The sequence below is a fragment of the Pan troglodytes genome, chromosome 12, assembly GCF_028858775.2.
Source record: "Pan troglodytes isolate AG18354 chromosome 12, NHGRI_mPanTro3-v2.0_pri, whole genome shotgun sequence".
NCBI lineage: Eukaryota > Metazoa > Chordata > Mammalia > Primates > Hominidae > Pan > Pan troglodytes.
In genome coordinates, this window is record NC_072410.2 from 67,759,393 (window position 1) to 67,773,745 (window position 14,353).

Consider the following 14,353-nt stretch of genomic DNA (forward strand, 5'->3'; position numbering starts at 1 on the left):
AAACCTGGTGTCTCTCATTAGGTATTTATGTAAAGATGTCTAAAAGTGACAGAGAACATCACGAACAAAAATATTCTAAGAGTATTTCTCATTCATTCATTAACTCAGTGTTTACGGAATCCCTACATGTGGTAAGTGCAGCGCTCACTGTTGGGATATGAAGATGAAAAGAGGGTTCCTGTATTCAAGGAACTCAGAGTCTGGCTGGAGAGAGGAATCAATATGCATCTCAGTCCAAGACATGCATCTAACTGAGGCTCAGCACAAGTTCTGTGTCAGCCAAGAGAAAGAGTGACTAAGTGCCTGAAGGAGCAAGCAAAGTCTTCATGAATGCTGACCAAAAACAATAAAAATAGTACTGACTGTAGATGTAAAATATAAGCATGTTATATATGCTCTGCTTATTTATAACAGCTATTTTGGGGTGAGAAAAAAGAATTGTTTTGTAGGAAAAGGTAGTATACGGGACAAGCCATTAGATTTGTCCCTTACACATTCACATTTCCCCACACTCCCTGTCACTGAGAAACCCAGCTTTATTCAAGACAGCTACACACAGGCTGGCTCTCCAGACATACTGGGTGGCATTACCTTCTTTTAAAAGCAAAATGCACTGGAACAGAACCTTATTCACATTTTGTGCATAATAAGTTAGGGCTTGGCACCAAAGCTGATACTAAGAATTCAGATTCAATTGTATTAAGTCTGACTTATTAGTGAGAAGAATGAGATATCCTCTATGTTTTCTCATGCTTATTTACTCATCATTATTATCAACATTAAATCCACCAATATTTATTGGACCACCTATTTGTGGGCAGACTCAGGGTTTAATTCAGGTTTAAATTCAGTAATAGATAAATAAAGGAACCATCCAAATAGATAAAATTTTATTCACTCAACCAAAATGATTATTTCATTTCCTGTGCAGTAGTCTAACATAATTACTGCTTTCAGAACAGATGACTAAATATAAAAATGATTATTTTCACAGCAGAACATTTTCCAAAGCTTTCTAGGTATTGATGAATATGCACAGCGTCATACAGAGTGTTCTAAGCTTCAAGCGTTCTAAGCGAATTTGGGAGATAATTTTTTTAGGCACATTTTTATTTTAGATTGCAGAGACAAGCGAGGTAGTAGCAACAGTTTGTTTTGTTTTTCTTTCCAGCTAGGGTAAAGCTCTCAATCACATAAATGATAAAGCCAAACGACAGTACCTGCTTGTTGCCAGAATTTGATGTGTTTTATCCCAACTGTAACCAGTTTGTCAACATGGTGTGGGTTACACTTTACCACAAATATCTTATCTTTATGTCCTCTGTAAGAGACAAATAGGAAATAAGATTCTAGTTTGGATGGAAGCAGTAACAGTTTTATTAAAAGCATGCATTTGGTCTAATTTTAAGCACATCTAACAGGACCATTAAATTAGAAAATGGTTTAAAATCCACACAGGCATCTACATTAAAATAACGAGCTTTGGCTTTTCTTTGCATGTTTGAACCCTTTCTTCTTATCCTAACATTGCTGCCAAAGTTTATTTACTTATACTTTAAGCAAAGTAATGAAATATTTAAAACATATTGTAATGTCTCCATAAGATAAAATTAATGCCACCACTGTGGGGTTGCAAGTAATTCTGGGGATGTGCAGAAGGAAAGAGATAGTATTGACTTCTCTTTTCCTCCTCTTGTGCAGGAGGAAAGAGAATATTAACGAAAAGCTTCACATGAATCACTCTTGCTGTGGAAAGAATTGCTCTGGGTTAAATGGGTTTTCAGCTGGAAACATACTGTTTAGAAGTTGAAGCCCTGGACCCACAGCTATGGAAAGAGAAAGGATGTCTTCTATTGATTCGAGGCACTTTGGAATGCTGCACAGAGAGGTAGGTTTATAACCCAAGGGGCAGAAGGACAAACATAAATGCAAAGTTCCATTGTACACCTGGGCTGTAGACTTGGCATCTCACAGCATGAGAGGGACTATTTGATGGTCTTTGATATGTTAGGACATAATTTTAATAATGTAAAAAAAGCAATTAAAAAGAAGAACATGACTGACCGATCTGTCTTACAACGAATATAGATACAAACATCATAAATATTAGCAAACAATCTGAAAGCATATTAAAAATAATACATTAGGACCAAACACAAGGGTGGCTCAATATTAAGGAATCAAGTAATACAATTGATCATATTAATAGATGTAAAGAGAAAAATCATATTATCATTTTCAGATGCTGAAAAGGTATTTGACAAAAATCTAACACTCACCCATGATTTAAAAAATAAACCACTCAACACCCAATACAGTAGAAATTAAAGGATGCTTCAGACTTGTCCTTTAGACATTTGTATTTCCCTGTACTTTGTCATTGAGAAACCCAGATTTATTCAAGCTAACTACATATAGGCTGGCTCTCCAAACATGCTATGTGCCATTATCTTTTCTTTAAAGATAGAACACGCTGGAATAGCTTATTCGTCATATTTGTGTGTGCACACTCAAAGGATTGTTACTTAATGGCATTCCCAATAGTGTCAGGATAATTACCACTACCATTTAACATCGTATTGAACATATAAACTAATGCAACTAGAGGAGATTTTAAAAGGCACAAGAGCTGGAATGGAAGAGCTAAAACTATTCATATTTGCAAAGGATATATGTCTAAAAAATTAAAAAGGAAATTTTAAAATGACTACAAATAAGACATTTTAGTAAAGGTACAGTATATAAAATTGAATACCAAATCAATAACTTTGTATATACAGTGACTGGTTGAAAAATATAATGGAGGAGAGGACTCTATTTATAAACAATAAAAATAACAAGGCATAAACTCAACAAGATACATGTAACATAAAAGTGAAGAGAGAAAAAAAGACCTGATAAGTAAGATTAAAAAGGCAGACTTTAAAAAACAGAACTATATCCCATGTTCTTGGAAAGGAAAACTGAATCCTAAAGATAGCAGTTATCCCTTAGTTTATAAATTCAACTTAGTTCCAATAAAAAGACCATGGCGTGTGTGTGTGTTTAATCTGGAGTTAGACAATTTGATTTTAAAGCTCTCATGGAAGAGTAAGCCAGCAGGAATGACCAGGAAAATGGAAACAGAAAAGCAGAGTGCAGAGAGTAGCTCTCCCAGGTATTAAAACAATCTATAAAGGCTCCATAATTAAAACAGTATAGTACCTGTGTATGAGTTGACTGACAAATGGCAAAACAGAAAATCTTGAAACAGACACAAATGAATATAAAAATGTAGTGTATAACAAAGACAAGGTTTTACATAAATAGCAAGAAAGATAAACTTTTAAAATAAATGGTGTTTGATGCCAAATGCTGGCTAGTCTGTGGAGTGCTAAGAACTCTTGTTAATTGCTGGTGGGAATGCAAAATGATACAGCTATTTTGAAAGACAGTTTGGCAATTTCTCACAAAACTAAGCATATTCTTACCATACAACCAGCAATTACATTCCTTGATATTTGCCTAAATGAGCTGAAAACTTATGTCCACACAGAAACCTGCACATGGATATTTATAGCAGCTTCATACTTGTCAAAATGTGGCAGCACCATAGATGTCCTTCAGCAGGTGAATGGGTAAACAAACTGTGGTACATCCAGACAATGGATATTATTCAGCGCTAAAAAGAAATGAACTACCACATCATGAAAACACATGGAAGAAATGTAAATATATATCATTAAGTAAAAGAAGCCAATCAGAAAAGACTACATACTATATAGTTCCAATTATATGACATTCTGGAAAAGGTAAAACTACTAAGATGGGTAAAAAATTAGTGGTTGCCACAGTATACAGAGGAGGGAGGGATGAAAGGATAAATAGGCAGAACACAAAGAACTTTTAGGGCAGTGAAACTCTTCTGAATATACTGTTGTAACTGCAGAATCAGCCCAATCTGGTTCAACTTTATATAACACAATGGTGAGTTGGTTTTCAGTTATCATGTAACCCAGGTTGCAAGTTATATCACCTGATCATGCCCAGATGAACCAAGCATGCAACCATGGGTGGAACCTTAGTGCTTGGCCCAAGGAACAGGGACCAAATTAAGAACTACACACCTCATGGCATGATCCAGTCCTATCATGTCTCCCGGCCACACTGCATTATAAGATCCAATCAGATCATGCCTCATTACCCTCTGCTATGAATCCTGCTCCAGCCCCCAGCTCGAGAGAGAGATTGAGCATTGCCTCCTGTCTCCTTGCCCGTCAAACTGCAATAAAGTCTTTCTTTTCACAAAAGCTGGTGGCATAGTATTGGCGTCTATGCTTTTTGGGCAGCAAGGCCATTGCTAGCTTGGTAACACTATCATGATAAATATGTGTCAATATACATTTGTCAAAACTCGCAGAATGTACAAAACAAGTGAATGCTAATATAAACTGCGGACTTCGGGTGATAATGATATGTCAAGGTAGGTTCATGAATTGTAACAAATGTACCATCTAGTGCAGGAGGGTGATAGTAGGGGAGGCTGTGCATATGAGGAGGCAGGAGGTAATGGGAACTCTCTCTACTTTCTGCTCAATTTTGCTGTCAATCTAAAACCACTCTAAAATATAAAATCTATTTAAAAAGGGAAAAAAATGGAACACCTTGGTAGCCATATGGAAAAAACAGAAAGCTGGACCTGTTCCTCAGATACTAGGATAGATTCTAAACTATTTAGAGACTTAAATATAAAAGATGAAGCCATAGAACATTAGAAGAATAGGTGATTTCATTTTAATGTGAGAATGGGCAGTATTTTTCTAAATACAAAAATCTTAAAGCAATAAAAGATTAATAAATTTAACCACATAAAAATATAAACCTTTTGCTTGATGAAAAACACCATAGCAAATTCAAAGGATGAATGACAAACTGGGAAAAAAATCAGCAAGTTATAGACAAAACTCAAATAACCCTAACATTGAAAGAATCACTTTCTGTGAGAATTATATTTCAGAGAAACCAAATGGTTCACGAGGGAAAATTGTTTATAAAATAATTCTAGCTAACATGAAGAATGAATGATAAAATTAGAAAATTGCCACTTTGAACCCTGAACTAAGTAACCAATTTAGCCCAAGGTTGTCAGCTGATGCTACAACCATTAGAAAATGTGGTGATGGGGAGCTGTATAATGAAAGGATCAGGTCAATGCTCCCAGAACCCACCAACTGAGCTGAGTATTACTGACAGCAGAAAAATTAGATGTTCTGGGCAGTAGTGTACAAAAGGGTGGTGCAGGGGAAGTGGTCCATCCTGGAGGGAAGGAATTCCATCACTAACATTGTTTAGAATTGCCAGATAATGGGAATAATAAAAAGCAGTATGGCTTTTAGTTATTTTCAAATTCTCTACAGATAATATACCCCTATTGCTTGCACCTGGGAAGGACCATGCCTACTGCCTCCCTACTCTCTGGTATACCACCGATTTTATCTTTTCTGATGTGACAGGAAGTACCTATAAAGCATTCTTGCCTAAAAACTTGAACATGGGTGAAATTATTTGCAAATCATATATCTGATAAGGGACCTATATTCAAAATATATTAAAACTCTTAAAACTCAATAATAAAAAGACAAATCACTCTATTCTACAAAGAAAATATACCCAGTCAGCACAGGAAAACATGCTCAACATCATTAGCTATTAGGAAAACCATAATGAGATACCACTTCACACTGATAAGGTGGCTATAATAAAAATGACAGACAATAACAAGTGTTGGCCAGAATGTGGAGAAGTTGGAGGCCTGTGTTTAACATTTTGAGGCACTAATGTTTTCCAAGTTGCTGCACCATTTTCCATTCTCACCAGATCTAAATGTAAAAGATGAAGCTGAATAATAGAAGAAAGAAAGAGGCCAGACGCGGTGGCGCACACCTGTAATCCCAACACTCTGGGAGGCTGAGGTGGGCGGATCACCTGAGGAGGTCAGGAGTTAGAGACCAGCCTGGCCAACATTGTGAAATCCCATCTCTACTAAAAATACAAAAAATTAGCCAGGCGTGGTGGCAGGCACCTGTAATCCCAGCTACTCGGGAGGCTGAGACAGGAGAATCACTTGAACCCAGGAGGCAGAGGTTGCAGTGGGCCAAGATCACGCCACTGCACTCCAGCCTGGGTGACACAGCAAGACACCATCTCAAGGAAAAAAAAAAAAAAAAAGGTTTAGAAAAAAAAAAAAGGAAACATTTGTGCAATGTGTAGGATGCTGATCATTGTCACAGTTGGGTGATGGGTACAGAAGGTTCATTATGCTATTCCCTCTACTTTGGCATAACTTTGAAATTTTCCACAATAAAAAGAATAGACTGTCTCTTGATCCATTATGGCTACATGAATGTGAACCCTACGATAAGAGGCAAGGAAGAGATGGAATTTTGGGGCTCTGACTCTTTGAAAATCAAAAAGTGGGCCGGACGTGGTGGCTCACGCCTGTAATCCCAGCACTTTGGGAGGCCGAGGCAGGCAGATCACGAGGTCAGGAGATCGAGACCATCCTGGCTAACACGGTGAAACCCCATCTCTACTAAAAATACAAAAAATTAGCCGGGCGCGGTGGCTGGCGCCTGTAGTCCCAGCTACTCAGGAGGCTGAGGCAGGAGAATGGCGTGAACCTGGGAGGTGGAGCTTGCAGTGAGCCGAGATAGCGCCACTGCACTCTGGCCTGGGAGAAAGAGCAAGACTCCATCAAAAAAAAAAAAAAAAAAAGAAAATCAAAAAGTGAATATGGATATTGGAGCTAGGATACATTACTGGACATATCGTTAACAATTCGGGGAGAAAAAGGTCTAAAGACGAAATGTGTTTAACACCAAGAGAAGAAATCAACCAGATAACCATAAAAACATTAAGCATCCAAAAAAAAATTTTTTTTTTTTGAGACAGAGTTTCGTTCTTGTTGCCCAGGCTGGAATGCAGTGGCACGATCTCGGCTCACTACAACCTCCGCCTCCCGGGTTCAAGTGATTCTCCTGTCTCAGCCTCCTGAGTAGGTGGGATTACAGGCATGTGCCACCATGCCTGGCTAATTTTTTATATTTTTAGTAGAGATGGTGGTTTTACCATGTTGGTCAGGCTGGTCTCAAACTCCTGACCTGAGGTGATCTGCCCGCCTCGACCTCCCAAAGTGCTGGGATTACAGGCGTGAGCCACCGTGCCAGGTTTTTTTTGAGACAGCTTCTCACTCTGTCACTCAGGCTGGAGTGCAGTGGCGCAATCTGGGCTCACTGCAACCTCTGCCTCCCGGGCTCAGATGAGTCTCATGCCTCAGCCTCCCAAGTAGCTGGGACTACAGCACCATCATGCCCAGCTAATTTTTTGTATTTTTAGTAGAGACGGGGGCCGGGCTGATCCGCAACTCCTGACCTCAAGTGATCCACCTGCCTCAGCCTCCCAAAGTGCTGGGATTATAGGCATGAGCCATCATGCCCAGCCCAATGATTTCTTGATTGGAGGAAAATCTCCCTAGATACAAAATCATTAATATATACTTTAGAGAGACTAAACCAAAATGAAAATAACAAGTACAGAAAATTATATTTCCTAGAGATAAAAGATTGTTTCCTTGTATTTATACAATGCCAAACATTTACAAAAATCTTTTTTCTGAGAACTTTTTAGTTTACATCTAATTTCTTAGTGCCATTGTGATATTACAAAATACATATGTGGTCTTCAATTCTCCCCCTCCATTTCCTGACCTACTACTCCTACAATCCTTAGGATCTCCAGGGAGGTCTTCTTTATGCTCATGATTGACTTGATGGCTGCCAGCCCAGAGGTAGCTTCAGGATGGGTCACCAGAAAGACCAAAGCAGTAGTAGACGGTTGGGACTTGCAGCCCCATTCCTGACCTTCAGGGAAGGGAGAGGGATCAAAAGTTAAGTTGCTCACCCATCGCCAGTGGGTAAACCAATCATGCCTATGTAATGAAGCCTCCAGTAAAAACTCCAAAGCACAGGGTTTGGAGAACTTCTAGATAGCTGAACACAAGGAGATCCCTGGAGGGAGGTGCACCCAGGGAGGCCATGGAAGCTCTGTGCCCCTTCCTACGTGCCTTGCCCTATATAGCTTTCCAACCATAACCTTCGTAACATCCTCTGTAATAACCTGGCAAATGAAGTAAGTATGTCTGAGTTCTCTGACCAACTCCAGCAAATTAATCGAACCCAAGGTGGGATGAGGGGAACGGTCTCAGAAACTGAGCCCTCAACCTGTGGCATCTGAGGCTACCTCCAGGTAGACAGTGTCAGAATAGAACGGAACTAGAGAATACTCAGCAAACAGAATTGTTTGCTTGCTGGTGGGGAGAAATCCCCGCAAGTTTGGTCACAGAAGTCTCTGTGCTGATTGTTGTTGAGTGAAAAAACAGAAAAAGCACTTTGAGTTTGGGTGAGAGCTTTTGTTGTCCTACTCTATGTCATAAAAACACCAAGGTTATTTCTGTTGTGGCTAGTTATAAAGTGGCTAATGATGGCATGTAAATGTTTAGCTAATGTCAATATATAAATAAAGAACACACTGCATACCTGTCATTTTTCTTATACACACTTGTTAAACTTGTAGGGAAGTTGCCTGCAAGTGTAGGTGTGTTTGTGCACCCATGTGCATGTGTGTATGTGTAAGCAAAACAAAATGCAAAGAGTTTGTCAGATCTTAGATGGCGAGAATAAGAACTTACACACTGTGCTGCTGTCCTAACACTGGATGATTCCTCACGCCCCATCACAAGGAATTCACCGCATAGGGCCATATAAACCCACCAGCAAGCACGAAGGAAGGAGCCTCTTCCAGAGGCCAAGGGCAACTAAACACTGGGTGACTTGGTTTCCATACTGTCCATTCAGAACTCTGTTTGCATAGAGGCCCAGTCCTGTGTGTAATTTTGTTCTCCCTTTCTGTGGCAGTAGCCTTTAACAGGAAGACTGATGAATGTTTGATACATATACTAACTCCAAAAAAACATTTAAATTGGCTCCAAATATAGAATAATATAGAACAAGACAGGTAACAAATTAGAACACAGTGAGATGATGTATTAGTGAGTGAAAAAAACCAGTTATAGAGCATATGTACAATACTCCACATGTAAATAAAAACGAATACAAATACTAGAAAAATACACACTAAAAGATATATGCTAAAATGTTAACCATGGCTACATCTGGGTAGTGGAATTACAGATGATTTTCCTTTTATTAAGTGCTTTTCCCTGCTAATTTTTCTATAATGATCATATATTATTTGAAAAACAGAGGAAAGAATAAGTGTTATTTTAAAAAACAAAGTGAAAAAGAAAAGGGGCCCATATGGTATGCGGGAGACTCTATCATAGTCATTAAATGTATGTAAAGGTAGGGACCTAAAATAGATCAAGCGATGAAGCTAATACAGAAGTGCTTACTTGGAAGTTCGATACGCCTGCCATATGCATAAGCTTAGTGTGTCCCTAAGCTTTCTTTTTTTTTTTTTTTTTTTTTTTTTGAGACGGAGTCTGGCTCTGCCGCCTAGGCTGGAGTGCAGTGCCGTGATCTCGGCTCACTGCAAGCTCCGCCTCCCGGGTTCACGCCATTCTCCTGCCTCAGCCTCCCAAGTAGCTGGGACTACAGGCGCCCGCCACCACGCCTGGCTAATTTTTTGTATTTTTAGTAGAGACGGGGTTTCACCCTGTTAGCCAGGATGGTCTCGATCTCCTGACCTCGTGATCCGCACGCCTTGGTCTCCCAAAATGCTGGGATTACGGGCGTGAGCCACCGCGCCCGGCCTTTGTCCCTAAGCTTTCTAGCAGCAAAACTTTCAGATTAGCCTGGGAAGTGTTCTTGTTGATAATTCTTTTTTGTCCAAGATCCCTCCTATTCAAACTCTGAGATGAAAAGTGTCTGTAATTACTCATTGTTCCCCTAGTCACACTACCAGAGTAACACAAGCACAAATAAAGGAGCACAGATGTACCTGATTAATCATTGCATTATTCTGCCCTGATTGACAGTGATGTTACGCCCTGTAACTACTTCTATAAGAGATCAGCCTTGGTTCTTAAATGGGATACTTGTATACTAGACTAAAATTGGAACGATCTTTAGGAAAAAAAAAAAAAAAAGACTAAAAAATTCATTTGTAATGGAGGTAACCGAAATCACTCATAAAAATTAGCAAAGATTGCATGCGGGGAAATTGTTTAAACAGATCGGATCGTCTCACAGAGATCTTGAAAACAAAATCTTGAATATCTTGTAAATAAGATCTCTATGGTCCAATTCTGAATTTCTCTAGTTTCTGTGAGCTGCTAAAGAGTAGGTTCATTTAAAATATTCTCACCAATCAGGGGAGGAGCAACTTCTGAGTGCCCGGTTGCACAGGTGGCACACGTCAGCACAGCCACCAGCAGCACAGCTGACGACGCCACCACAGCTACCAACCATGCTCCTCCTCTGTGGAGAAATCTCACCTCCTGGGCGATGAGTGGTACAGAACAATCACCCTTGCCAAAACAGCACAGCCAGCCAGAAGCAGGTTAATTGTTCAGCCTTGCTCTATAAATGAGGCTGGCAGTGATCGAGACACAGAAGTGAAAAGTGAGGGGTAGGACTGAATCAGCTTCTCTGTGAATTAGGCCCTCTTGGGAGCTTAGATGACCCTGGAAGCAAGGTATCATTCAGTTAAGGATTACTTCTTTGTCACTTCTATCATGCCCCTGTTTAAATTTTTTTTTTTTTTTTTTGGGACGGAGTCACACTCTGTCACCCAGGCTGGAGTGCAGTGGCTAAATCGTGGCTCACTGCAACCTCTGCCTCCCAGGTTCAAGCGATTTTCCTGCCTCCTGAGTAGCTAGGATTACAGGCGCCCGCCACCACGCCTGGCTAATTTTTATATTTTTAGTAAAATATGGGGTTTCACCATGTTGGCCAGGCTGGTCTCGAACTCCTGACCTTAGGAGATCCGCCCACCTCAGCCTCACAAAGTGCTGGGATTACAGACGTGAGCCACCATGCCCGGCCTCCTGTTTTTAAAAGTTTCTATCTACTTAAGCACTCTAAGGCCATACATATAAGCTTTATTTATTTGTCCAAATTTCTTATGTATTTATGTAAATATGTATCATTGTTAATATTATGCAAATAGATATTTACGTAACTTTTATTTACTTATTACTGTAAAATCTACTGTTCTTCCAAAGAACTTTAATCCTTGATATTCCTGCTTGGAAACAGCACTGGCTAATGTCAATCCAAAATGTTCTCCTGGGCAATTCTGCAGGTATCCTGTTTTGGGAATGTGTCATAAGGCTTGGGAGCAATTCCAAATATGAATTGTGTTATTAACATAATGGCGTTAAGTCAACTTTGTGTTAAATAGAGGCAGTAACACTATCCATCAAGTATATAAAATATATACTATTTTAATATTAAGAAATATTTCTTTGTTCCATTTCTATTAATGTTTCGGGCATAAAACTGGTGAGCCACCCACAGCTGCAGAGGGTTTTCTAGCAGGAAAATTGCATTTCTGTTGCTTTTGAAATCCAGAAATGTGCTTTCCCTGAAATTATCTGTAAAGGCAGATGGTATATTATCAGAAATATTAAACTTAAATTCTGTATTTTAGTCTGGGGGGAACAGAGTTCTGATGAGAAGCTGAATCTGAGTACTACTAGAAGGGAGTAGAATGACAGTGAGGAATACTAGAAACAAAGACCAGAAGAAAAACCACTTGGGCAGGCAGATGTATGAGCTGTCATTTGTTGCCAAGAATTCAATCTCAACAGCAGTCATCAGAAAAGCTTCCCTTTTTCTCCGAAGATGGTCAGTTGGAGTCCTCATGCCTCCATCTGCTGTTCCTCCAGGTCTCTAGCAATTTATAAATCTTCATTCATTAAATCCCCACAAAACTTTTTTCCTATTTAATATTGTAGAGGAAAATATTACTTTAAAAAGTGAATATTGGGGTTCAAGGCTATTAACTTCAAAATGATTTTATATCGCAAGATAGAAAGGACATCATTAATGCAGAGAAGAACGAGCAGGGAGGTACACTGACAACACGCCTCGGCAATAAATTGTATTGCTGGGCCTTGGCTGCCAACTATTTTGACCCCTGATCAGGGTTGGGCAAACAGCTGAGCTCAATGTAAGTAGGAGTGGAAAGTCCTGTTCAGACTTAGTGCTGATTCAGCAGGCAGGAAGGCTGGGGTAAGGGAGGACAGGTGGTCTATAAACAGCAGTCGGTCTCAAAAAATCTATTTATAAGACGGGAGATTAGGGAAACAATTTGCCTGCTTTGAAACCAAGTGGCAGATGCACACAGTGGGGCCTCCTTTCCAGCATGCTGCAGCCTCATGACAAACGGTGCTTCTGATTCTGGTGACATTGACAATCCTTCACCAGATGCTAGGACAGAAGAAAAACAAGGGGCAAGGCACCAGCCTGAGAAAAGCTGCTTTTCTGTTGCTGAAGTGCTTTGATACAGATCACACAGACCACTCAAAATGAAGCGGTGAATGACTCTCTGCAGAGGATTTCGGAATTTTCTGATTCACCGCAACAAACATGACCTGCTCTAAGTCAGGTTTGGCACCATGAAATACTGCAGTATTTTTTCACTTAGGTGCTAAGCGTTCTACGTCAATTTCACCTGAGTTTGAAGATGAAATCTTACCAGAAAATGAAAACTATTGACCTTTACTGAACCGTGGTATCAGCAGGATACCGTAAGATCCCGGCAGCTTCTTACCTTGTTGTGGCTATCTTTTCTCCCTTTTTCCAGTCCCAAAATACAATACTGTGAAAATCGTCCAAACCAACCGACACCAGACATTTTCCATCGGCTGTATGAAAACAACACAAATGTCAAAATTTCTTCCATGAAAAAACAAAACATTTCATACACTGTAAAGAGGAATAAGTAATTGATCTTAAGAATTGATAAATATTTGAGGTGATGGATGTGACAGCTGCCCTGACTTGATTATACAATGTATACATGTACTGAAACATCACACTATACTCTATAAACATGTACAGTTATATTTTAATACATAAGAGGTATCATATACTAAATGGACCTCGCTGAATGAAATGCATGACTATAGATAGCCGAGCTTCCTAATGCATAACGGGCTGCCGAAGTAAATTGCCGACCTGACATTCTGAGACACAGAGCTAGAGGGAGACTCTCAGGTAAGCTACAAAAACTATGTCTATTTTGTGACAAACAAATCTCATGACATTTAACTTGAGGTACCACTTGGCTTTGTGATCCTGAGACCATTTTCAGCTCTAAAAACTGGGTTCAGTTAATTCTCCAAGTTAGGAACATTATAGAAACTAAATTTAACCTAAAAAATTCTTTCAAAAGATGATTTTACAATTTAAAAATTTTATGTTCCCTATTTCAAATGTGTTGTACTTGTTATAGGAAATTTAGAAAATATGGATACAGAAAATTTTTAAATCTTCCAAATTTCTAGGCTAACATTTGATATATATCCTACCAATCTTTACACAAATGTGCTTAGAAAAAACAATACCAGAATAATAATGAACAGGTTATCTAATCTTTCTTCATCTATTATATCATGAACATTTTCCTTTAGTATTAAATATTACTTATAATTGTTTAGAAAAGTGGCAAGAATAGATTACTGTAAATCCCTATGTATAACGGCTTATTGTCTAGTTTTCACATCACTTGTCTGCTTTACATTTCCAGGACAATTTATTTCTCTAAGAGAAGAATAATTATCCATGATTACTATAATTTGGACATTTAGGTTATTTTCCCAAAAATTGTTTTAAAAATATACTGAATGCACAATTAAATTTCAAATAAATACAGTTAATTTGCTTTTTCCCTTCAAGACAAAAGAAGAGGTATAGTCAATAAGCCTTTCCTTTGCTGCCTTCCTGCAAGGCTAGATTCAACACAGAACCATCTCTGGGTCAGCAGTCTCCCTTCCACTAGCTGTGCGGTTGCTAGGAGACGAGTGATCAAGCTCATCCTGCATCAGTATATCAGGGCTCTTCTCTGACTACCAAGGGCCAGCCATGAGGGTAAAGCAACACAGGTCTGTGATAAATTGCCTCTTCCAGTTCTGCCAGTCCACTCGGAGGTCCCAACCGGTATTTTCAAAGGCAGACCTGCAGTATACCCCAAATTAGGGTTGCCAGATAAAATATAGAAAACCTTGTTAAACTGGCATTTCAGGTAAGCAGTAACTAATTTCTTAGTACAAGTATGTCCCATGCAATATTTATATGTATATTACATATTTATCCTTATTTTGCATGGAATACACTTACGACAAAAATTA

The 14,353-nt window shown here is 39.1% G+C and overlaps 1 protein-coding gene across 15 annotated transcripts in view; it reads right to left on the reverse strand.

Moving 5' to 3' along the window:
* EML6 (EMAP like 6) overlaps positions 1–14,353 on the reverse strand; it is a 251,024-nt gene that overhangs the window by 83,436 nt on the left and 153,235 nt on the right. For all 15 annotated transcript variants that reach the window (XR_010149134.1, XR_010149136.1, XR_010149135.1 and 12 more), the window contains 2 exons: positions 12,775–12,868; positions 1,221–1,321 (listed from right to left, as the gene is read on the reverse strand). Coding sequence is in view for 9 of the 15 variants with exons in the window: in XM_063789079.1 (XP_063645149.1) it covers positions 1,221–1,321; positions 12,775–12,868 (195 nt within the window). In the remaining 6 variants the exon portion in view is untranslated. The remainder of the gene's footprint in view (positions 1–1,220; positions 1,322–12,774; positions 12,869–14,353) is intronic.